Source organism: Castor canadensis, chromosome 10 (genome assembly GCF_047511655.1).
Source record: "Castor canadensis chromosome 10, mCasCan1.hap1v2, whole genome shotgun sequence".
Classification (NCBI taxonomy): domain Eukaryota; kingdom Metazoa; phylum Chordata; class Mammalia; order Rodentia; family Castoridae; genus Castor; species Castor canadensis.
The window spans coordinates 14,858,945-14,884,877 of NC_133395.1; the positions used below are offsets into that span (position 1 = coordinate 14,858,945).

Here is a 25,933-nt window from a genome sequence, read left to right on the forward strand (position 1 = left end):
CATTGACCTCATACTATGATCCTCCTACCTCTGCCTCCCACATATCTGGAATATAGCTATATACCACGATGCCCAGCTTGTTCTTTGAGTTAGAGTCACAGTAACTTTTTGCCCATGCTACCCTCAAACTGGGATCCTGTCATCTGCACTTCCTAAGTAGCTGGGATTACAGGTGTGAGTCACTGCACCTAGGCAAAGTCCATCTTTTAATTTAGAACCTAGATAAATGAAAGGCAGAATGAAAAGGACAGAGGAAAGGAGTTGAAGAGAGGAAGACTGGGATCAAAATAGAATGACAGTAAGTCTGACTTCCTGAACTTCCATTACAATATGTTGGTTTTATGTAATACAAAACTTAAAGTATTGAATGGTTTTTATTCTCAAATCTAAGGAAGTATATTCAACTAACACAAAAACATTTTGGCTTCATTTTTTTTCATTATATGATCCATGAGAATCTGGAGGGCCTATAGCTATGAGAATTTTTATTATAATAATATTGTTCTTTAAGGGTTTTTCTAATTACTTCTTTGTAAAACTCTTTCATTTTCTTGAATTCTTTCCAGCTTTACAATTTGTTGACCATAGACTTTGAAATTTACATTTGCTTGAGTGAAATTACGTAGACTTTCCTAATCTAGTAAGAAAGAAAGCAATTCGTGAGAACATACATAGCTAAGATTACTATCAGTGGTCTGTTTTTATAAACTTAACTCACCTTTCATCTTGCTTATTTTAATTTTCCTAGCATTGTAAAGATAAATCCTCAAGAGAGTGACGAGTTCTTTGATGTCATTGCTATTGTTGATCCGTTGACAAGAGAGGCACAGAAGATGGCACACTTACTGGTTGTAAGATAATATAAAATCAGACTGAATATTTTTGTTGTGAAACTTATCTTCTCAAGTATAACCAAATATTTGTGCTTTATTATATTCAGTGTGTTATTGAGGTTAGATATTCTTCAGGTGAACTGTGTCCCCTCAAAAAATTTGTATTTCAGCATGTGAAATACGTTTCAATGAATTTCAAATCCTAACCCCCAATATGATTATTATGTGAAACAGGTCTTCAAGAGGTAAATGAGATCATAAGAGTAGAACCCTCATCCTTTCAGTTATAAAAATAAAGGGAGAGCTCTTGCTCTTTCTCACCCCGCTCCGTGTCTCCCTTTCTCTTCCTTTCCCCAGTCTCCCTTCTCTTCTCTCTCCCTTTCTCCCCACTCTCCTTGAGCACAGTGACCTGATAGTTGCCTACAAACCAAGAAGAGAGCTCTCACTAGAAGCCTAATCTGCCAGAACCTTGATATTGGACTTCCCAGCCTCTAGAACTGTGAGAAAATAAGTGTCTATAGTTTAAGTCACATAGTGTTTGGTATATTGCTGTGCTACCATGAGCAAATGGGTATAGGTATATTCCCCACATTGTGAAGGAGGACTTTCAGAGAAAATGATGCTTATACTTAAGTGACACTTAAAATGTAGTGAGTAGTTAGCCAAATACACAAAGCTGAGGAAAGGAGGAACCATAGGGGTTGTAGTCAGTAGACTTTGCTACTATAACAAAGGCCAAAATAATTGTGCCTTCAACAAAGTCAAGTTTCCGACCTGGGCCGGTTCACCCCTCCTTAGGCAACCTGGTGGTCCCCTGCTCCCGGGAGGTCACCATATTGATGCCGAACTTAGTGCGAACACCCGATCGACATAGCGCACTGCAGCCCAGAACTCCTGGACTCAAGCAATCCTACTGCGTCAGCCTCCCAAGTAGCTAGGACTACAGGCGCGCGCCACCGCGCCCGGCCAAAGTCAAGTTTCTTTCTCTCATCTAACAGTCAAGTGTAAGTTGCTGTATTACTGCCAGCAGGAAGAAGAGAACAAGTGCACCACCCCAAAGTTAGATATACTCCAACCTACCTTTGCTCACTGGCAATGTATTCAGTTAACTGACTATACTTGGTGACAAGGAAGGCTGGAAACCTTGGCCACAAACCCTGCATAAAGTTGAAAATTCTCCCACTAAGAAAGTAGGGGAATCCAGGCATGGTGGTGAAAGCCTATAATCTCATCACTTTGGGCTGAGCAGGAGGATGGAGAGTTCAAGACCAGCTTGTGTTATATAGTAAGATCCTCTCTAAACAAAAAGAGAGAAGATGAATGTTAGGAGACAGCATAACTTAGCTTTTAGGAGTTATGTTTGAATAAGCTAGTTATATTAGAACTGTATATTTTTCAAGTGATATTCACAATTTTTGTCTCCTCCTATTTGAAATAATAAGTATTTTTAAGCCACACTTTAAAAACTTTAAAAATTCACAGAAGTAAAATCTGTCCTCTGACAGTTGGTTCCATTTTTGGAAATAGGCAAAATATAAATACTAAATGTGATGAATAATACAAATGGTCAAGCTAAGCAATGCTGTATGTGTGTACATACACATATATGTGTATATACACATAAATATATATGTAAATGCATATATATATATATATATATGTATATATATATATATATATATATATATACATTTGGTGGACTGTGGTTTAAACTCAGGGCTTCACACTTGCAAAGCAGGTTCTCTACCACTTGAGCCACACCTCCTGTACATTTTGCTCTGTTTATTTTGGAGATGGGAGTCTTGTGAACTCTTTACCTGAGCTAGCCTCAAATTGCAATCCTCCTGATTTTAGCCTCCCAAATAGCTAGGATTATAGGCATGAGCCACCAGCACCTGATTGTTACTGTTATACTCATTAAAAATTTCATATTACAGTTTTCCTCATAAATTACTTTGTACTACCAAATCACATTAGAAAAAATGATTATAAATGTCTATTATAAGTATATTAATATAGGCATAATTTGGGAACACTTTGCTATTCTGTCTGTTCAGTATAAGAATAGAGCAAACTTAATCCCATTGTTGATTTCACCAGTCATTTAGCATTTGTATACCTTTGAATTTGTACTTCTTAAGATATGCTATTCAAATTATACTTCAGAACACAGCAATCAGTAATCATCTTAAGGAGTGGAGCTAATAGTATACAAATTCCCCAAGAGTTCAGAAAAAAAAGACACTACTTACAGGTGAAACTTATGTAAAGGTAGAATTTAAGAATAAGAAATATGGAATTCTGCAAGATAAAATGCAGAGTTGTATTCTGGTTTACAACATTGGTAATAATAGTATATACTTTATTTTGAGTACGTTTTATTACTTCATAAAAGAATAAATTACTAGAAAAAATGGATGCTGTTTCATTGAACATTTGGGAATAACAGTGGTTAAATGACCTCCATAGTGGCAAATGTAAGGAGTGACAGAATAGAATTAAAACACAAAGCTCCCAAGCGCTTGGTCTGTATGTTTTAATTCCTCACCAGACCTGTGTTCTTTACGTTAGGTATTTTTTTTTCACTTGTCTCTTTATATCCTTTGTTGCCTGATAGCTTTCAAATCTTTAATGAGCTTTTGCCAGTGTAAAGATATATCTCATGGATTCTGCCTATAAAGAGACTATCAACATTAACTTTTGTTCTAGTCCTTATTTATTTCAAGGAAATAAAAAAGAAAAGAGAATACAGTATTTTGTCTGTACGTAGCCAAGAGCTTCTTATATCTCTTAAAATGTCGAGTAAAATTCTAAAAGTTCGGGGTAATGTTGCCGATGTTGAGAGCCACACTTTGTGTTTACAGATCAAGAATGTAGTGATTATTTTACTTGTTTTTTAATACTAAGGAAATTCATATACTGTGAAAAAAAAAAGTCACTTTAGGCAAGAAGCAGGCAGCTTACCCCTGCAGCACTGAAATCAATTGTTTGAGTTCAAATCTTACATTTGCTATGACTTACTGTGACCTTGAGCAAATTATTTAGTGTCTCTGTTACTCAGCTATAAAAGGAAATGGAGGAGTATTGTGAGGATGAAATGAGATAATGAATGTAAAGTGTTAATGCAATGACTGGTCAGTATTATTTAAAAATCAAATATGGGCATTTTTATAGGTACTTGGCAAGATTATAAACATGAAGATAAAACTGTTCATGAACTGTAGGGGTAAGCTTTCAGAAGCCCCTTTACAGAGGTGAGTTGGAGTGGACATAATTTTATTTTGAAAGATTTGCAAATGCTGAAGGAAAAGAGGGCTATTGTTTACTCACCTTGGCTTTTTTTTTTCACTGAATACTTTATTGATACAGCTTCAAAGGTCCGTTTATTATCCTTAATTGATATAAAATTGATCTAAAACTAAAATAACCTAACTCAATAAATAGATCCATTCTTATTGCACAATTTATACTGATTTATATTTATCCATAGATATTTTAAGAAATGTGATGGAGGCATACTTATTTAGAAATGTATCAGTGGGGAATAAGATAACCCATTTTTTATTTATCTATATTTTCAATACTTATTCAGAGCTGAATTTCAAAGTGATTTCTATTATATCATTATGTTTATTTGGGGTCATTAATATGTAACTAGTTAAGAATAATCTGTCAATAATACAGAAAATGTTTATCATTATGTACAAATATTCCTCATTAATATGGTTCTATTGAAATGGCATCATCATCAAAAGAGGAAAAAAAAACACCATTCCTCTTCTACCTGGATCAGAATCACTATCATCGTGAACCACTCTTATAAGAATATTCAATATCTTTCAGATGTTATGGGCAAAAAAAATAAGGATATACACTATCGGGCTATAATAGCTTTGAAAGATTTGCTAATGTGCTATTCTCCATATCATTTAATTATATAATTCTTAATAAAAATATGGATAAATATGAGTATGTGTGTAGCACTCAGTTAATCCCTTATATTTTAAATTGTATTTGTTTTAAGTGATATACTGTACATTACTGCCTTGAACAGATATTTTAAGCATGTTATTTTATTACTTAAAAAGCAATAAAATGGAAAATGTAGAATGTTTTTTGTGATACTGAGCTTTGAACTTAGGGCCTTGTGTTTGCTAGGCAGGTGCTTTACCACTTGAGCGACATCCCCAGCACATTTTGCTGTAATTTTTCAGACAAGATCTTTCATTTTTGTCCAGGGCCAGCCTCAGACCCATGATCAAAGCTTTTACCTTTGACTCCTGAATAGTTGGAATTACAAGAATTTAACACCATCCTGGCTTTAAAATATTTAAATGAAAGTTTTAGGTTCATTCATTTGCTCTATCCTTAAACTCAGTTTTCATGCTTCTGATTTATCTTTTATATTTAAATTTTTACCATATTCCTTTCTAAATCTGAACAAAAGTTTTAAATATTTTAGCCACCTATAAAAAAGACTTTCCATACATACAAAACTTTGTTCACAGAAATAGGAATCCTCTTCAGAGTATCTCTGCAAAACTTGCAATGTATTGTGAAAAATGGGATTACTGAATATATAAGGAATCATAATCAGTTGGGAAGGAAAGAACATGACCTTCACAACTGAAATGAGACCTGAAGTGCTAGATAGTCTCCAGAGTATATATAAGTATTATATATAGCTAATTTGTAGTGTGATGATATCAGGGGATAAGGCTGAAATACAGTAAAATGACAGGAATGCCTAAAAGCTCCATTAAGCAGTTGTGTTTAATCAATCCTGTTTGCTTTTTAGTTGAGCTTTTGTTGTTGTTTAATTGAACTTTTTAAACTGGTACCAGAATTTCAACTTGAATTTTATTTGTTTTCTCGGTATCATTTCTCTTCATATTATTTGTCTTATTTGTGATAAGAGTTAATAAAGTAGCCAAAAAATAGACCATGGTGAAATATGAAGAAGTATCAGTGAGTTATATAGATCATAAACTATTAGAACCTGCCTAAATCAAAGACAGGTTAAAGGGTTAATCTAAGAAATAATGAGAGTGTATAATTCACAGTCTTAGAAAATAGTGTTAACAAAATCATTGTCTGTTGTTTATGAACATTAACTCTTCTGTAGTACAGGGTATATTTAGCTTTTTTGGTTTAAGATGTTGTATTTGTATTTATTAAACCATTTTAAAATATTTGATTATTTCATATTATCAAATGAAATAATAATTTTGATTTGGTCACAGTAATTTTGTTTTATTAACAGCTTTTACCGTTTTGTCCTGGAACCAGAACTGATGTCAGAGACTAATAACAGTCCTTCTCCAGGACCGGTCGCAAAATTCCTAGATATTCCTGAATCACCCCTTCTAACCCTCAACATGATTACTCCAGAAGGCTGGGTGGTTGAAATAGTACAGAGCAACTGTGACCTTGATAATATTCACTTAAAAGATGTAAGTTATTGTCTAAGTCATATAAAGAGAGATGAATCAGATTATTATCAGCTATTACATGTATTGTAGCAAGTGTGTAATCAAGCTGTGGATACTCACCGGAAAATTCTTCTTTGTGATTCTAGGTCTTGATCCCATCATTTCTTTGATTTTTAAGTGTTCCTAACTCCCAAATTCAGCTTCTACAGATTTATAAGTTCTAGATGCCTTCTTTTTTTATTACCTCACATCACTAGCTCACAAAGACTGACCTAAGATAAACAATGCAGAAAATACGGGGATGGATCATTCAGTACCTGCTTTGCCCTTTAAGTTTAGTTTTTAACTCCAAGAGGAAGTTTCATTCAAACTCTTTTTGTGACTCAGGGCTCACAGCCATAGAAAGCAGTCTTAACTAGATTAGGGTTAGCACATAGGAAGCAAAATTCAGTGTTACAGTACAGGCTGAATATAACTGCTTTCCATTACCTCAAACATGCCTCTTGTTTAAAAAAAATACTGACATGTCTACCTCTTCCTCATCACTTGTCATTCAGCCTGTAGCTGAAAAAGAGAATATTTGAAAATACACTTGAGTCTTTCAAAATGTTGAATTTAAAATGAGAAAAGGGGTTCAAATGTCCCTATCCTTTCCCCAAAAGACAGCATTTTAGAAGAGCTTATCTATGGTTGAAATTAAGAAATTAAGGAGAAAATACTTCTCAATTATATTCCTTTAGACCTATTCTAGCTTCTGTTTGACATGTCATTTAGAATGTAGCCATTGTCTTGAGCGTGGTATAAACACTGAACTGTAATAATTTGTTTAGAACTGTTGATAATACTTGTTTCTTATGCTTCTCATGTGTTACCTTTTACCTAAATCTTTTCCCTCCAACATACTCACCTGTACCCTCAACCTGACCACCTCTCTCCCACCTCCCCCACTTCCCTCTTACACACAAACAAAGCTAAAATTCAGTCATAGCCATCATCTGAAACCAGTCCTTCAAAAGTAGGTGGACAATAGGGAGCAAAATAATAAAACCTATGAGGCAAAGTTTACAAGTAAACTTGCAAGAAGTAAAAAAAAAAAAAAAAAAAATTCAAAATCTCCATGGCCAGTGAGATCTCTTAGCAGTCTATTGGATTTACATGAAGACAGTTCAACAATGTGTGTTGGTAGGATAAGTGTGTAAAGACTCCGGCCCAAAGTGTGAAAAGTCTGTAGTGGGAAAATTGATCCAGCTGAGAAATGAAAGTGAAGCCTGCTGGTGAACATTTTAGCAGCTATTGAACAATTAGTAGAGGATCATTAAACAAACACTTTGAGTAGTAAGGGGCACATCTCATTGTATCTTTTTTAAAACTTCAGATGAGCAGTGCTTTTAACAAAGTTAGGAGACTTAAATAAAGAGGAATTCCCTGTGTCTTAATAGATGAGGTGAGTAAAGAGAAATGTAGAAAATAGCACCTAAAAAAGTTCACTGCCTTCCATGCTCTTCTTTTCTATTATATGCTGTCATACTCAGTATTCTCTGTTACTATCCTAGACAAGCAGGAAATTATGGGTAAAGTTATTTACCAGCATAGAAAGGAAATTTAGGTAAAGGGAAGAAGTACATCCTGGCAAAAATGAGACCAAGATGAGAGATTTGTCACTGTACACTAGCTTGTACAAATACTCCTTGGCACAACTAATTTCCAAACATTATACAAATGGGGAAAAACTTGAGCTAGAAAAATTTTCCCTCAGAAGGACTTTCTTCACGTGATTGTAACTACAGGGGTTTTATTGTACAACCAGCTTTAATGCTGTAATCAAAAGTAACAGAAGTGGTTACAGGAAAGCTAAAAGTGAGACGATTGGATTTACTCACTAGAAAAAGCTCTTTGAAAAGGAACTGGCTAGTTTTGGTATTGTAATTTGAATTAAGTCAAAGGAATTTAAGTCTGTTAAGCAAATGTGTAAAAACAAGTGAAATTTTCACATTAGGATATTCTAAAACAAAAAAGATATTAAATAGATTTCTTTCTGCCCTGATATCTAATTCATAAATTTTTTAAAAATCATTAAGGTTTATTCACAGTTACTTTATGGTAATTTTCTTGTATGAAAGTCAGATGGTTGAACTAGATGATCTCTCCAATCTTTCTTAATGTTTAGCATTTTCATATTCAGAGTCTCTCCATGAAAATCTTTCATTCAAGCAAATTGCTGTATCCAGAGAATACATTTCCAGTATCTGAAGTTCATCACTAGAATAGTGATAATTAAACAACTAATTCAGAATCTACAAAGTTACTTCTTGGGTTTTTTTCTTTGGTGGGGGGAGACTGGGGTTTGAATTCAAGGCTTCACACTTGCAAAGCAGGCATTCTACCACTTGAGTCATGCCTTCAGTCCATTTTGCAGAGATTATTTTATTTTATTTATTTTTGTGATACTGGGGATCAAACTCAGTACACTGTACACTTACACTGGCTAGGCAGGCACTCTACCACTTGAGCCACTCCACCAGCCCTGCCGTGGTTGTTTTAGAGATGGAATTTTGTGAAATATTTTCCCAGGCTGGCCTAGAATTGTGATACTACCGATCTCAGCCACCAAGTAGGTAGGATTACAGGTGTGAGCCACCAGCACCCAGGACTTCTTGTTCTTAAAGCATATAATTACAAGAATAACGGACCTAAGGAATGCTTGCATACAAGAACTCTAATTATTTTACAGATAATTACAGTCAAGGAAAAACAACTATACATTTCAAAATAGTCTATCCTAAACACTTAAAAATAAAACCTCATATGTAACATAAAATTACATAGAGATATTATTGCTGTCTTTAATTTGCTTAATAAAACTTCTAAACTCTAAAAAAAATCATTTGCCATTGGATTTATCTTCATACTTACATATGCTGTCCAGATAGAGAAAAAGCTCTGTCACTTGAGATATGTATTATAACATTTACAGTAAGAAAATTTGAAAGCAGGTGGAATGTTCAGTCACTTTAAGAGGTGTTCACAAGGCCAAGTATGGTGGCATGCACATGTAGCTCCGTTACTGGGAGGCCGAGACAGAAGATTGGTAAGTTCAGGGGCAGCCTGGGCCGCAGAGGCAGCATAATGAAGCCCTTTCTCAGGTATAAAAATGTATGCATAGGGACTTGCTGAGAAAACCATGTTTAATGAAACACATGCTGTGCTCCTGAAAAAATTATGACGGAAAAATCAGTGTGTTGATGTTTATATTGTTTGTAGGTATTTTCAGTTTTTCCCTCTTTCCACTTTAGAAAAGGAGAGATAAATTTTAACATCAATTCTTAAAAGTTAATTACATCAGTTTGCAATGAAATACTTAACATTAATTTTTTTAATTACAATAAAACTAACCATTGATAAGTTGGCTTTTCTTCACTTCATTTGAATAGGTGCTGCTCAGCAACAGCAAACTGAAGCAGAGTTTTTGAGGAATATTCTATTTAAATCTGTTTCAAAGAGACTTTTGAATACTCCAAGTTATGGAACGCTCATTCTTGCTCACATCATTCCTGCATGGTGATATTGGTGCATATGTCATGAATTGGGGGAAAGCTTTCGTCATGAGAAAGAAAAAAATTCTTCATGAGCTTTTGTCTTGAAATTAATTCAACTAATCAGTTTACTCATCTATAAAAGAAAGACAAAATAATCTTATTTATTTATTGTATTAGAGGATTACTAATACTAAAAACAATGACCTGTTCCCTCTACAGATTGAGAGAGCTGTTACAGCAGAATATGAACTGGAATATCTCTTACTTGAAGGACACTGCTTTGATACCACAACAGAACAACCTCCTCGAGGTCTGCAGTTCACTCTGGGCACAGAAAATAAGCCTGTCATGGTTGATACAATAGTGATGGCCAATCTTGTAAGCATTCTAGATGTTTAATTGATAATATTTAACCTTTTGGTGAAAATCCCTAAGTTTTCCTAATAGTGAGATGAAATCATCTTGATTCTTTTATTGCTGAACAGCTCACAGAAAAAATTGAATCCTTAAATAAGAAAATTAACCAAAACAAAAATGGGAAGACTCATACTGTCCAAATAGGCTTTTATAAATTATTGAAAAATCTCCTTCCTTGGAATTCATTTATAGAACAATTAGTAAATGCTTTCCAGGATAATTCATGTATAGTCTTCATGAACAATTGGTAATGTAACTCAATAATTATTTTTCTTTATCTTAAAAGGGATATTTTCAGTTAAAAGCAAACCCAGGTGCTTGGATACTGAAATTACGCCAAGGAAAATCTGAAGATATTTATCAAATAGTTGGGTAAGTAATACAAACCACTTTTAAATTTTCATATGTGAATAAGAGTTGAGTATCACATAACCAAAATGATCAAAATAGGAATTAAAATGTTAACAAGACTGGGTTAGGTCCAGATATCGGGGAAATGTCTGAATAAGATTTTTCAGTACTTTGTATCCCATAGAATTTAAACAACTATCCATGTACAAAAATATTCTTCATAAGGACTAAAGAAATGAGGTGAGATGTTATAATACCTAAGGGTAGCAAAGAAATGAGAAAAGATGCATTGAAGGTAGTAAGGACAGTTTTTTGTAACCTGTATCACCTTCCCACAACTATTGTCAGCACAGGTTGGAAATAGAGATCCTCCGTTTGGGAGAATAGGAAGTGAGCCCTGAACTTTGCCATAGACCCCAAAACCAGGCCCACCCCAGTAAAACCTACCCCACTGCCCAACCAGCTCTGATTGACTCAGGCTGTAGGTCCACCTTGGACCCTACAATCCAGGGCTCCACACTACCACCAGTACTAGAATGCTCCATTGCCCTAGGATTCAGGATTGTCTTGGCATCAGACCAGACCAGTCTCTGCTATCCCAACTCCAGGTCCAGCCCAGGTTCTAGGCCAGCCCAGAACAAGATTGACTCATCTAGATCCAGAATCTGGGTCACACACCTGCCCAAACATCAGGCCAGTCCTTATGGCCAAGGTTCCAAAAGAGCCAGGATGTAGGACCACCCCAGTGTTAGGCTCACCCCCATGAACTAAGGTGCCAGGTTGACCTTTACAGACTCGGGCTCCTGGGCAGCTCCTAGACCCAGGCCTATCCCTATGGACTCAGGCTCTAAGGATTGTCCCCATAGACCCTGTCTCTAGGCTTATCTCAGGCCTATTCTGCCACCTGGTCAGCCACTGTAAACCCAGGCTCTACAGGACTAACCTAGCACAAGGGCCAGCCCTTGTGTTCCCAGACACCAGGCCAGGTTCTGTGGATCCAGGTCTGGACCCAGCCCTTCCACCTGCTGACCCAGTTATCAGACCAGCCTGCTCCAGGTCTACCACAAGCTGTCCTGCAGACCATGCCATGCCACATAGCCTGCACAGAATGTCTGAGTAGGCTGACTGTAAAGGTTCTTCCAAACAAAGCCAGTCTTCAAAGGCTAGAATAAATTCCTACTTCTTCAAATTTGAAGCATCAAGGTAAAGCCACAAGGATCAGAAATAATCAGGAAAACACAATACTGAAAAAGGCACAAAATAAAGTCTTTTAAGAAGGAAGTTCTCTCATTTGTGACAACATAGATGAACTTGGTTCATCTATCACTGCTTGATCTTATATGTAGAATCTCAAAAAGTTAACCTGTAGAGCAGAGAGTAGAATGGCTATTACCAGGAGCAGGGGAGGATGAAGTTGGGGAGATGTTAATTGATTCAAAATTCCATTTAGGAAGGACGTGTTCAAGAGATCTATTGTACATCATGATGACTGTAGCTAATAAAAATGTATTATACTCTTGAAAGTCACTTAGAGTAGATTTTAAGAGTTTTCACCAGCAAAAATATGTGATATAACATATATGTCAATTAGATTAACTTAACTCTTATACAATGTATGCATATTTCAAAACATTTTGTGATAAAACCATATAATTTCTATTTGTCAATTTGAAAAAAACAACAAATATCACTATAAAATACATACTACTTATAAAACTAACAGTTGCTTCTATTTCATTTTACTTTAAAAATATGAAAGAGTGCATAATGTATCTTGTTTTATATTCTCCTTTACTATTTTCTGTAGACTTCTGTGCATTAGCATAATTCATATACTTATCATTTAATGACAATATATCTTATGTGACTGGGTTTTCATTTTTTACAATAAGAGTTGGTTAGCCTGGCATGGTAAGGCATGCCTGTATCCCAGCTTCTCAGGAGGCGAAGGTAGTAGGATCATTGGTTCAAGGCTGGCCCTGGCAAAAACATGAGACCCTATCTGAAAAACAAACTAAAAGCAAAAGGATTGGGGTCGTGGTTCAATGGTACAGTACGTATAGGCCCTGAGTTCAATCCACAGTATCTCAGGGGGAAGGGAAAAAAAAGTTGGTTTTTTTTTTTTTTTTTCACAGAAATTTTCCTTTTCATCAGTGAGCCATAGTAAAAAAAGAGGGATCATTATACATTTTCTATAAGAAGTAAATATTAAAAGTAAATATTTAATGTTTGTTTTAGGATGCATATAGTCTCTGCCTATATTCTTCCCCTTTTTAACAACCATTTTAAAACGTAAAAACCGTTTTTAGCCCAGGGGCCATACGAAAATAAACAACTTATTTTGACTCCCAGCCATGCTTTGCCAAGCCTGATAAAAATCTTTTTGTACCATTAATATTTCTAAATTTCATTTATTTCAATAAATAGTTACTGAACACACATGAATCGTGCATAAAAAAGATAACAGAAGTAGGGGCTGTTGAATCTGTTTTTCACCACTCTTTCACCTTCACCTAATACTTTGCCTTGCTCATAATTTCATTAAAGATATCCATTTAATGGTTTATGCACACAAAGCTGGGAATGCTTTGTTCTTTGATAGGAAGGTTAGTTGAGGGAAGTCTGTGTTGGCATGAATGATGAGGTAGTACCGCAAGGGAGTGTTGAAGAATTAATAGGAAGTTATTTGTCATAATAATAATGTTGTAAGTACAACATTCCAGAAAGAAGAGGATCATGTAAATCTCTCATCTAAAATTCTTTGTGCTATATGTGTTTTAGAATTTAGGTTTTCTCAGATTTGCAAAGTTAGTATAGTACACATATCATATATTATGACATATATCCCAACAGGATCTCAGCCCTTCATCAAGCAAACGTCATTTCTACTGTAGAATGTGTGAATGCTCACACTAAGACTGTTATGTGTACATGACTAGAAAAGGAATGAAAAGACAAGCCACAGATTGGGAGAAAATTTTTGCAAAACCTAAGGCCAACAATTTTCATATGGAATATATAAAGAACTATCAAAATTCAACAAGAAGACAAATAGCCTGATAAAATATGTGCAAAAGTATTGGAACAGACACTTTACCAAAGATATGGAAAGCAAATAAGCATATAAAAGAGTGCTTGCTGTTTAGCCATTATGAAAATGTACATTAAAACCACATTGAGCTATGCCGTGTATCTGTTAAAATGCCCAGCCTTATAAAAAGACTGACAGTACTTAGTGTGATGAGACAGGAAGCAACAGGAGCTGTCTTTTACTACCAGTGGGACTGTATAATGCTGCAACCACTTTGAGAGTTCAGCAGGTCCTTGAAGTGTTAAATGGACACAACCTGTATGATCTGAGCATTTCACTCATAGGTATTTACCCAAGAGAAAAAAGAAATAACTAAAATGTGATCTAGTCTTACAACAGAATACTACTCAGCAATGAAAGGAACCAACTACACTGATGCACATAATTAAACAGATGAATCTCAGAATCGCTTTACTGAGCAAAAAAATGAAACATAAAAAGTATATACAATAAGATCCCTTTCACAAATTATAAAATGCCAGATAATTCAAGTACTAATGAGGAAAAAAAATCACTTGAGGAGTCAAGAAAAATAAGGGGAAATATTGGAGATAAATAGATGAACGGTACACAATCCCTACCATTCCAATGGAAAAGACAGTTAAGAAAATGATGACTGTACATTCTACATGCTATAAAATAATACTATGACAGTGGGGAAAATAAGCAAAATAAACTGTAACAGTTATATTTACCCTTATAGAAGCCATGCTTTAAAGGCATAATTTCAGGAACTGTTCATGTTTTGATTCAGTTTCTTTGATCCAATGCAGACTACATTGCCAGAATCTCAGCTTTTCTGCATCTGTATCTGTTTCGCTATTGTTTTTTTAAGCAAAGTGAAAGCCTTTGGAATTAGCTAAACTGCTATTCAAATCCCTTTTGAACAACCAACCAACTGTATGATCTTGCATAAGTTTCTTTATGTTTTGGAATCTTCATTTCTTGATTTCAAAAAGGGATAATCCTCCTGCCCTTATAGGGGCTTGGTAAGGACTCAGGGAGGTAATCATCATAGATTAGAATGTGTCACTATGGAAAAAATGTCCACCTTCTCCCCACTGATTCCTTCTTTGCAAATTACAGTTAGAGGAAGCACATGTATTATGTAAAAATGATACATTTTACTAGGTCGTATTTTGTCTTCTTTACCAATTTCTATAATCTTCAGTCTATAAATGGATGTTTTTGGGAGAAAAATAGACTCTGCTGATGGAAAACTAAGTTTTTTTCATTCATAGTTAAATAACTTTTGGCAATAAAATAATTTCAAATTTATTTGTATTAGAAACAACAAAACCATAATTTACTTAATTCCATTTGTGGTTAATATGTCATTACATATCCAGAATGGAAAAAATGCAAATACTACTACTCTGTAATAAAATATTCTTTGAAACTAAAGTGTCAGTAAATGAAAACCTGATCAACATAAAATATGAGAAAAGTGGATGTTCTGTTTATCCCAATTTATGCCTAGTTCTAAGATATTTTATGTTTAAGAAAAAAAATAAATATGAATAATAAAACAATAAAAATAAAAAAATAAAATATTAAAAATAAAAAAAAATATTCCTCAAACATGCTGAAAACTAATATAAAATAATTCTCACCTGGTTTTCTAAGTCTGGTTTTAAAGCCATGACTAAATTATTTGCCATCTTTAAAGGTGCTTTTCCATTTGTTAGATATACTCCTCACTTGTGTCAGTGTTTTGTAATCTTTAAATGAAGATCATCTGTGCATTATTCTGTGCTAAGTTATTATGCTCGGCTTTTCACTGGAAATCTTCAGGAATTTTTTTCTGTCAAATTTATATTTGTGTATTTTAGTTCAGTACCTTTGAGACTGAACTGCTTTTCCTGTGTTTGAGACAGGAAGCAGGAGAGATTTCCCACAAGGCTTTCTCTTCTTTCTCCATAGCTGCTTGAGCCCATCTGCTGTTAAGCTGTGTTCTCTGGCCCTGGTTGTGGTTAATGCTGTGCAGCGTGCTTCTGTGGATGCTGAGAAGCTCTCTGTTGCTCGCCTGACATTGCTTTAGTTCTGTGGTCCCTGTTGTCATCTCTACTCCAGGTGGCTGCTTCTAACACCACCTTAGTGTCTGGGCTTCCAGTGCTGTATTAGCAGAATGTTTTTGCTGAGGTCTCATCATAACTCCAGGTTGCCTTATTGGCACAATGCATGGTAATAAAAAAATCAAATGTCTCTCCTATTGCCTAATCTGTAGAAAATACCTACACATCACTTTTCCAACAAACTCTAGGAGTCAAGGCCAGTCACAAAGGCAGTAAGTATTCTCCTGGCCTCCTTGATCAAAGCAGTAAAATCAATCCTCTTCAGACATCAAATCGAATCCTCTGGGTGTTCCAGCTTCAGAATATACATTGTAGACTGTTTTCTCTTTAAAATAGCTAATTTACTGAATTTATTATTAGAAAGTAACACTTGAGCCAACTTGGTAATGCATGCGTACTTCCAGCACTTGAGAGACTGAGGCAGAATAGTGAGTTCAAGGCCAATCTGGGCTACATAACATGACCCTGTCTCGGAAAAAAACAAAACAAAAAAAAAAAAGTAACACTCTTCACATTACTCACAGCCTAGCAACTGCTTTCTGCAAAGAAGCTCTTCAGGCTTCATCTCACATAGACTCCTCTCTGAAGGTCCTCTCATTTTTATATGCATATTCTCTCTGAGGGGCAGTCTACATGTAATGGTGATACAGGGAATGTGTGGTTACTCATTGTCTTGTCTGTTAGTAGTTCTTCACCATCATATCTATTAGTTATGTGTAAATTTTACGAGGTTCATTATGGATCATAGTTTTTGTTATGTGTCTTTTACTTTTCACATTCATTTTTTTATTCAGATGGTGTCTTAGTACATTTTTGCAGTTATAGCAGAATACCTGAGACTGGGTAATTTATAATGAACAGAAATTTATTGGTTCACAGCTCTACAGGCTGATGAGCATCTGGTGAGGGCCATTGTCATCCCATGACAAAAGATATAAGTTGGCAGGACTAAACTCACTATTTCATACTAACATCAATTCCATTCAAGTGAATGGAGTCCTCATAACCTAATCACCTCATACTGGGCTCTTATCTCTTAATACTGTCACAATGGCAATTAAGTTTCAAAGTGAGTTTTACATGGGGCAGCCATTCAAACTGTAGCTGATGACTGACTTCCCATGTATCAGAGGTGTTAATAAAAAGGAACTGGATGCTTGTACATTGTATTAGGAAGGGTTGAAGGACCCCTCCAGGAGGGCTGGCTCCCAGGAATGACTAGTAGGAAAAAGCTGAGGAACCTACCAACCAAAAAGAGCTGCTGCCTCTTCCATGACTGAAAGAGCAAGAAAATAAGCTGCTAGTACCAGTACATCATCAAGTTCTCAGTTCCCAGCAAGCTGAGAGCATGCACGCTGAACACTGTTGTAGAAAACCTCATGTGTTTGTGACTGTGCTTGGCAAAAGAAACTAGCCAAACATTACCACATTGTTCCCACTTGCTTCTAAGTTCTAAGAATCTGGTTATCGGCCAGATCACAGCTGTAAAAGTATCTAGGAACAACCACCAAAAGTGGCTTTCTGACTCGTGCAGTTTCTCCTGGATGGTAAGATGTTGCCTGTCTTCTCATAATCTGTGCTGCCTTTCCTCACATGCTCTTCATCCTCCAAGGCCTGAAATTATCTGTGTATTTACATGTGAACTGAAGTTTTCCTAAGTATTGAATGTAACAGCATTATTACTTTCTTCAGAATACTTGAAACAAGATTTTATCACTGTCCTCTGCCATTCAGTATTTTTTTCCCTCTAAAAGTTTAAAATTTTGTGTTCAGAATTATAGGAAAAACATGATTGTTTTTAAGATAATTTTTTCTGACATCTGGTAAATTCTTTCATTTTTAATTAAATGCCTTTTACTGTAACATAATAGCGTCTCAACTCTCATTGAGATTATTTGAATGTTCCCCCTTTCTCCTGCCTTAATTCCTTGTCAGTGAAGTCTGTTTCCTCTGAATGCCAAGCTTGTTCTCTTCACTTAGTCTCTTGACTTTCCTCCTGTGTCTAGGTTTTTATTGTTTAGCATAGCTGATAGTTTGATAGTGCCTTGGGGAAGCTAGACCCCCCTATACTTGCTCTGTTTTCAATCTAGGATGGTAGTTGTACCTCATTAGAGGATGGCTGAGTGGATTAAATGAGACAGCATCCATAAATACTTAAAATAGTGCCTGGAGTAGAATAAGAGCTCATCATCACACCCCTCTGCTGCCTCATGGGAAGGGGAGGTGGTTTGCCTTAGAACTTGAATGAATCTGACTGTTAGTGTTATGCTCACTAGCTCTCTCCTGGTCTCAGTGGACTGTGAACGAGATGGCTAACTTCAATGATGCATTGAGCAGTGCTTGACTAGAAGTGCTTGAAAACTTTTAGGAAATTTGGCATTTGTGCTATATAAGTTGGAGCCCTCTCTGTTGTTCTATAAAACATTGTTTCACAGCATGCAGCCTTCCGCTTTACCTACCTCAGCTGGAGAACTGGGAGTAAAAGGGAGTCAGAGGCATGTGGTAGTCATTGTAATGCCAGGATCCCCAGGTATTTACTTTGGAAAAATGTTACGATGTATGTCGTAAGTATGACTGAACTCAAAAGCAGCTATTATTTGACTTCAGATTTCTTCCCCTTTGACAAAATTATTGTTCTTAGTATAAAATAGAAATGTTTAAGTGAAACAGATGGACATCATAGGCACATTTTCAGTCTCATGAATTTAACAATGCCCTTCAAGTTTTAGCATTTAAAAATACTTGGTGGATATTGAAAAGTTGTTTAACAGTATAGAATTCCTTTGATATATAAAAACTTTTAAGTCTTGAAAATGTTTCACATTTTAATTGTCACTGAACATATCAGAGATATGAAAGATCTGAGTTTTGTCATAGCTCTGGTATATAACAACAAAGATAAGCAATAATTTAAACTTTCTGAGTGATTAGAAATACCAAATTTAATGAGTTACTTTTATATAATTTTAATTAATACTAAACTTTAGTTATTGGATAATTGTTTTAAATATAATGTATATCTTAATCAACTTACAGAAATAGCAAATATATATACACAAATGATATTGTACTTATTTCATTAAGAAATTGTTTATAATCAAAATTATATGTTCTTGGGTTAAGAATAAATATTTTATGTTTTTCTGCTTTAGGCATGAAGGAACTGACTCTCAGTCAGATCTAGGAGATGTCATTGTTGTATTAAACAACTTCAAGAGCAAGACACTGAAAGTACAGGTGTGTGACACTGAAGGTTTGTTGTTGTTATTGTTTTCCATGGCACTGGAGTTGGAACCCAGGGTCTCGTGATGCTAGGCAAACACTAAACCACTGAGCTACAGCCCCAGCCCGATGCTGAAGTTTTTAATAAGCTTTAATCTTCATGTTAACAAGTATCTTTTTTTCCTTAATCTTTATTTTACAACAGATTTTATAATTTTACTATCTAAAATGTTATCTGGGAACCCTTACAGTAAAAGGAAGGAACATATTAAGGTCATGAATAGAAAGCTGAGCTGGAAGATAAAAGAGAATGAATGACTTGTTCTTTAAGGTTTTGCTACACTGCTACATCTACTGCAGCCAGATAGCGTTACAGATCAGCTGGAGATGAGTCAAGAGCTTGGGTGGAGCAACTAGTCGTGAAGAGAGAGAATAGGAATTTTTCTTTCTTTTCTTGTTTTGTTCTGTTACTTTTCATTTCTTGTTTTCTATTAGAAAAGGAATTTTTAAGCCAGGTGCAGTGGCTCACACCTATAATTCTAGCTACTCAGGAGGCAGAGATCAGGAGGATCACAGTTCAAACCCAGCCCCAGACAAATAGTTCTTGAGACCCTATCTTAAAAACCCCATCACAAAAATAGGGCTAGTGGAGTGGCTCAGGTGTGGGTCCTGAGTTCAAACCCCAGTACCACAAAGAAAAACAAAAAGGAATTTTTAATGCCTGGTATAGATCTTCTATTGGACCAACCCTCCTGCTTAAAACTAGTAAAAATGTTAGATAAAAGGTTTAAATCTTAAATGTACTGAAGATCTTAAATAATGAAGTAATATGGAAATGTCAAAACAAAAATAAAGGGAAATTAAGCATAAGCAAATTAAGAGTAAGCAAACAGAAGGTTCTTTGGCCCAAGAAAGCTGCTATTCTCTGGGAATGTTTGTCCACCCTTGCATACCTGAACTGTCATTTTTATTTAATTTGCTGAGTGTTGGGGATAGAAATTAAAACCCAGGACCCACAAAAAGTGAATAATTTATTAGAAGGTCCCCTCTTTAGGGTAAGATGAAACATAGTAAATTATCCCACATAATCTTTTAGCCCAAATTTGTGTCACCAACATAATCCAGGGAATTCTTAATTTTTAATTGGTACTAAAACACTTACAGATAGGTTATATCTGGTAGAAACATCCATAAATATCTGGAATAAGACTACAACAGCCTAAACTGCAAATCATATTTTTCAAGTGTAGAGGCCAGCATATGGTCAAAATAAGCACATAAACAAAGAGAACCAGCAGAAAGATCAGAACATAGATGCACAAAGATTCCAGATACTAGAATTCTTGATATAGACACTGAAACAGTTTCACTTACTGTGTCTAAATAAAAATTGTGCTTGATAATAATTACAGAAAGTAGGAACTATAAAAAGTGCTTCTTGCTTTGGAGTGGGTGAAGGTCATTCTGGGCATTTTTTTCCAGTGGAACCTTTTCATCTGCACCATACAATACCAAAATTAAGAATTCAGACTAGCTTTTACATTCATTCCTGTGCAGAGAACTAGGAAGTTGGAGGATAGTAACAATTATCCTAAATACAATACATAGGGAAAAAGAAAAATACAGCCCAATGTATGATAAGCATAGAGAATAGAGTGAGAAAGTGTTAAGACAGTAGGAACGGGTTTTGCACTGACTCTGCTGCTCATTCCATGCCTGACCTTGCACCCATGATTGAACTGCTTTTGTCTCATCTTCCTTGGTTTATAAAATGAATTCAATAATAGAAGTTACCTCATAGGACAGTTATAAAAATGAGACATTGTAGATTTGTAAAGCGCTTCATGAGTACTTGTTGAATAAATAAAATCATTTTAAATGGAGTTCCAGACATGATGAAAAAAGAATTAGTACAGGTAAAACTTGAAGCAATAAATGACTAGGAGTTTTCATGAATTGCTGAAAGATATCAGCTACAAACATTCTGCAGCTTAGCCGTACCTTCAGGTGTTTTTTTTGTTTTTTTGTTTTGTGTGTGGTGCATTATTTATTTATTTTTGGGGTGGTACTGAGGCTTAAACTCAGGGCCTTATGCTTGCTAGGCAGGTGCTCTACCACTTGAGCCACTCCTCCAGCTTTCAGGTGTTTTTTAAGAACACAATTTGATCTCCTAACCGTCTCACAGAATTACAGCAAAAAGAAAATTGAGAGCAGAAAAGAGAAGTAACATAGAGAGGATCAGCCCATTAACTCCAATAGCCCACTAAGAAGAATTCCAGAAGAATGAACAGAGAAAATAGAGAAAAGAAAGTATCCAAAAGCTAAAGAGAGAGAAAAAATGTTAATGTCAATAGTCTTTTTACTTAGGTTCACAATGCTTAAAAGGGGGAAAATTGATTGAGTGCAGTGGCTCATTCCTGTAATCCCAGCTACTCAGGAGGTGGAAATCAGGAGGATTGCAGTTTGAGGCCAGCCAGGACAAGAACTTAGTGATTACCCACCTCAACCAAAAGCTAGGTATAGTGGTTATGGTCCCGGTTTTGTGCAAGGAATAGGTAGGAGTATCATAGTCCAAGGCTGGCCCCAGGCAAAAACATGAGACCCTATGTAAAAAAAATAACTAAAGCAAGAAAAGATTGAGGGCATGGCTCAAATTTTAGAGTACCTCACTAGCAAGTGTGAGGCCCTGAATTCAAACCCCAGTATCCCCCACTTCCCCCAAAAAAAGAGTCCATAAACTACCAAGAAGAGTAAATGAAAACAATTCTAAGAGCTACTGAGGAGAAAAGGCAGGTCACTGTAGTAGAATGACACTAGCAACAGTCTTGGCATTTGTAAACCACTGCTAAACTATAGCAAAACAAAGCCTGCCATGTTCTCAGAAATACTTCAGGCCTAAGATTCTGTATGTCCAAGTCATAGTCAAATAGGAAGCAAAATAAAATTGTTTTCACAAGTGTTGAAGATATAACATTATTTTCCATACCCTTTCTTGAAGATGTTTGCTAGCACAATTATGATGAAGACTAAGAAAAAAGACAGGTAGTTCAAGAAATGGGGAAACTTACTATAAACGAATGAAATACACCTAGAGAAAAACAGGCAACTAGTTGTGAGCATCAACAAAAATGCCTTCAAAAAGATGGAATTCCAGACAGTTAGAAAATACTAGGAGTATGGTAAAGTATAAGAAAAACAGAGATAACAAAATTACAAGAAAAAAATTCTTCCTGTTGGTGGAATAGAAGAAAGGAGAGTTGATCTGAACTCATAGCAAGAGACTCCTATGGTTGGCACAGTTGTTGTCTTCTTGTAACTTTAAGAAGAAATATGATTTTAAGTCGCCTTTAGAACACTTGAGAATGTAGTATTTACATTGTCAAATGAGCACTGTTTACTGACTTTCAAGTTTTAGAATCACCACACAGAATGCAAAATACACAATTATGTTTACCTAACAAGTGTAAATGTTATCTGTATTTACAAATTCTAAAGTAAAGGTTTAATTGATGGCAGTTGGGAGGCTCAAGGATTAGTATTCTTATAAAGAGTATACAGGAGAAAATGTTGGAGGTAGAATAAAAAGAGATTTGAATATTATTTAAAGTTACAGAAGAGTACCCAGTAGAATAACTGAAGATAAAGATATTACTACCAAAACTTCCAAGACAAAGAGAAAAAGGACTAACTTAAGTGAGCTACCCATCTATCATTATAAAGAATGAAAAATGTCTAAATCCTATGAACCCAGAAATAATTGTAGATAATATCTAAAGCTGATAAAATAGCAAACCCAGGTGTAAGCACACTATCAGTATGGAAGTAACCACCTGAGGAACTTAAAACAAGAGCCTGAATTGATAAGTAAAGATCAGGTTTAATCTGTAACATTGTACTGAGATAGCACCTAGATTTGTTTGCTGTACCTAATTTTCTTAGATTTCCAAGGGTAATCTTGCCTAATATGTTATACTTTCTACCCAAGCAGCATAATATTTAAAGCTGAAAAATTCTGAATTTTGTCTTTATATTATGTAGGTTCAGAAAAAACCAGACAAAGTTAAGGAAGATATCCTTACTGATAAATATGAAAGAAAAGGAATGTGGGATTCCATTAAAAGGTAACCACTGGTGAATATTTTAAAACACAACTAGGCTGATGAAGAGTACTAAATGGGAGCCCTGCAGATGGTAAAAAATCCAAGTAAACACAGTAGATACATAAATGTTAATAATACAAGATAGGAAACTGAAGCTCTGAGACAGCTGAAAATAGTTTCCTACAAGTCAAAGGAGGAAAAGAATATATTCAGTTAGGAGGAACCTCAGAGAAGACTTATTGGAGGAGTCTATGGCTAAGATCTGTTTCAAAGGAAAGACAGCATCAAAAGCTGGAGGTGGAATGAAGGTACCTGGTTATAGGAAGGCAAAAAAAGTCTGGATGTGTTCCTCAGAGAACAGAACATAGCCCAGCTTGGCTATAATGATGATTGTATAAGTAATTTATACGTTGTGTTGTTAATTAAAAAATCAAAGTGGTAGAGCTGAAGATGTAGCTCAGTAGTAGAGTGCTTGCCTAGCATGCATGAAGCCCTGATTCAATTCCTGGCACCAAGGGTGTGGGGGCAAGTTTTGACTCACATACGTAAGGAATCAAAGAGTATACCTGCCTTTGGGCATTCAGGTGATGTTGTATAAAAATTGTCTTTCTGCCTGTCTTAGTTCTACACATTCTACTCTTCATTGCAGGTAGGCTTCTAACAATAAAATTTATCATCTTCAGTAGGAAAAAGTTGCCTCTTTTCAAATAATACCATCAAAAGTTCCCTGGCTGACCCATTGGTCCAGTGGTAGCCATGTGTCCCAAACTGAGTGGATCACTGTGTCTCTTAATGAGCATGCATGGGTTATACGCATTCCTCTAGAGTCTGAGAGAAAGCCTGTCCCGTCTAAACCTCACAGAATGAAACTGGAGAAGGAATGATCCCCCCAAAATACCAACCCATCGTTACTAGATGGGGAAAGAATATTAGATAAGCAAGATCAAAGTCTGGCTGCTATAGATGCAAGTTGTACAGAACTCTGAAAGTTCACTTTGGAAATCTGAACTTAATTTGAATAATTATGATGGCAAGCCATTGATCATTTTGATTGAAGAAAAGAAATAGATAAACTTTAGGCCAAATAGATGCAACAAGCTAAACAGGTTTTGTTATAGCAGTCAGAACCACTCCTGTCTTCTGGAATTTGGAGCAGTTTATGCTCCTTTTCCTGTAATTGACTTCTTTTTTTATTATTGCTCTACTGGAGGTATATTGTGACATTTATAAAAGTTATTACAGTATATCATATTCGAATTCACCCCCTCCATCATTCTCCTTTATACCTTTTCCTCCATTCCTGGAATACATAACTGACTCCTTGTTTGGTAGAAAGAATCAAGTTACTATCCCATAAATCAAATGTTTTTCTTACTCAGAGGATTACAATAAAGACTTGAAAATTATTTCTGTCATAGCAAATTGTACTTTTGAAAATATATTCCATATTGATTTTAAGTTATCATTGTAAATATCTGCTTATATAAAAATAAGATTTTAATTATTTCATTTTAATTCTTTAATTGGAAGAAAAAGAAGAAATTACACACATTATAAATACCCCAAATCAAAGATTCATTCATTTTCCATGACAAACACAAAAAAGAGAGGGCTGGTCTGGGTCCAGGCAGTAGTAAAACTGACATGTCGCTGATTAAACTTCCATGATGTGAACCAGCTAATGATGGCTCCCTGGCCTCTTTGTTCCTCAAGGAACAAAGGCTCAAGGAAAAAACTCAAGGACGTCACCTAGTACAAAGCCTTTATGGAGTGGCAAATATACCTGATTAGAGAAACTCTAAATTGTAAGAATTTTAAAAATAGTAAGTCAGTGTTTGAGAACCTCATTAACAGACCTACTCTTATTACCATACAAATCCTTGCCGCACTACAGTTACACAGTTCTGGTTCTGTTTCTTTCCTCATTACTGACCTGCCTAAAGTTTTAATATACTAGATGTGAATATGGTAAGCTGTAACTGATTCTTGGTCCTCAAGACAACTTTGGCAACTCTTAAGAATTCAAAGATGCTACCACACTAAACTAGAGACAGTATAATTGCATTCCATGCTATAAATAAGATCTCAGGAAACTTCAACTGATACTGTCACACATGTGACAGTAACTCATAACTGCTAGGATAGGAATTTTGTTTAAGCCATGTGTGGTGGGGCACATCTGGTGAGGCTGAGGCAGGTAGATGTCTAAGTTCCAGGTTAGTCTGGGCTACATAGGGAGACTGTCTCCAAAAAATAAAAAGCTTGCTTAAGCTTAATTTTCATTTTGAAAGGTATTCCTGTTTTGTTGTTAATCTAATTTAGTGCTTTATTTAGGTACATAAATAATATTAATAAACTATATTATATTTTTATTTCAAGTTTCACAAGAAGGTTGCATGAAGATGATCAAAAAAATGATGTCTTAAACATTTTTTCAGTTGCTTCTGGCCATCTGTATGAACGTTTTCTAAGGTGCGTATTTATCTAATATTTTGAAAAATAATACACTTTTATAGCTCAAAGTTCAAAGAATAAAGGATTACATAGTAAAAAAAAAAATCTCCCTCTTGTTTCCTTGATACTTATTATTCCCATAGGAAACCAACTGTATTATTTTTGTATCCTGCCAAAGATCAATAGTCAAGCAAATAAATTTTTTCTTTAATGCCTTTTTACCCAAATAGTATACTATTCTACACCTTGCTTTTTTTTAACTTACACTTATGTGGTAAATACATTATTTAAATAGATTAAAATTTAATAAGCTTGATTTACCTTGGAGTAATGGTTTTAAGGCTAGAAAATAATTTGTAACAAAATGACACAAATGTAACAAAAATATGTATAATAAATTTTCCTTTCCCAGTGAAAAAATA

The 25,933-nt window shown here is 35.2% G+C and overlaps 1 protein-coding gene across 5 annotated transcripts in view; it reads left to right on the plus strand.

The window, feature by feature from the left end:
- The window catches only part of Uggt2 (UDP-glucose glycoprotein glucosyltransferase 2), a 178,074-nt gene that overhangs the window by 117,617 nt on the left and 34,524 nt on the right, over nucleotides 1–25,933 (plus strand). For all 5 annotated transcript variants that reach the window (XM_074043116.1, XM_074043117.1, XM_074043118.1 and 2 more), the window contains 8 exons: nucleotides 749–851; nucleotides 4,008–4,087; nucleotides 6,097–6,286; nucleotides 10,021–10,179; nucleotides 10,505–10,590; nucleotides 18,888–18,972; nucleotides 22,996–23,078; nucleotides 25,437–25,529. In XM_074043116.1, the coding sequence (XP_073899217.1) occupies nucleotides 749–851; nucleotides 4,008–4,087; nucleotides 6,097–6,286; nucleotides 10,021–10,179; nucleotides 10,505–10,590; nucleotides 18,888–18,972; nucleotides 22,996–23,078; nucleotides 25,437–25,529 (879 nt within the window). The remainder of the gene's footprint in view (nucleotides 1–748; nucleotides 852–4,007; nucleotides 4,088–6,096; nucleotides 6,287–10,020; nucleotides 10,180–10,504; nucleotides 10,591–18,887; nucleotides 18,973–22,995; nucleotides 23,079–25,436; nucleotides 25,530–25,933) is intronic.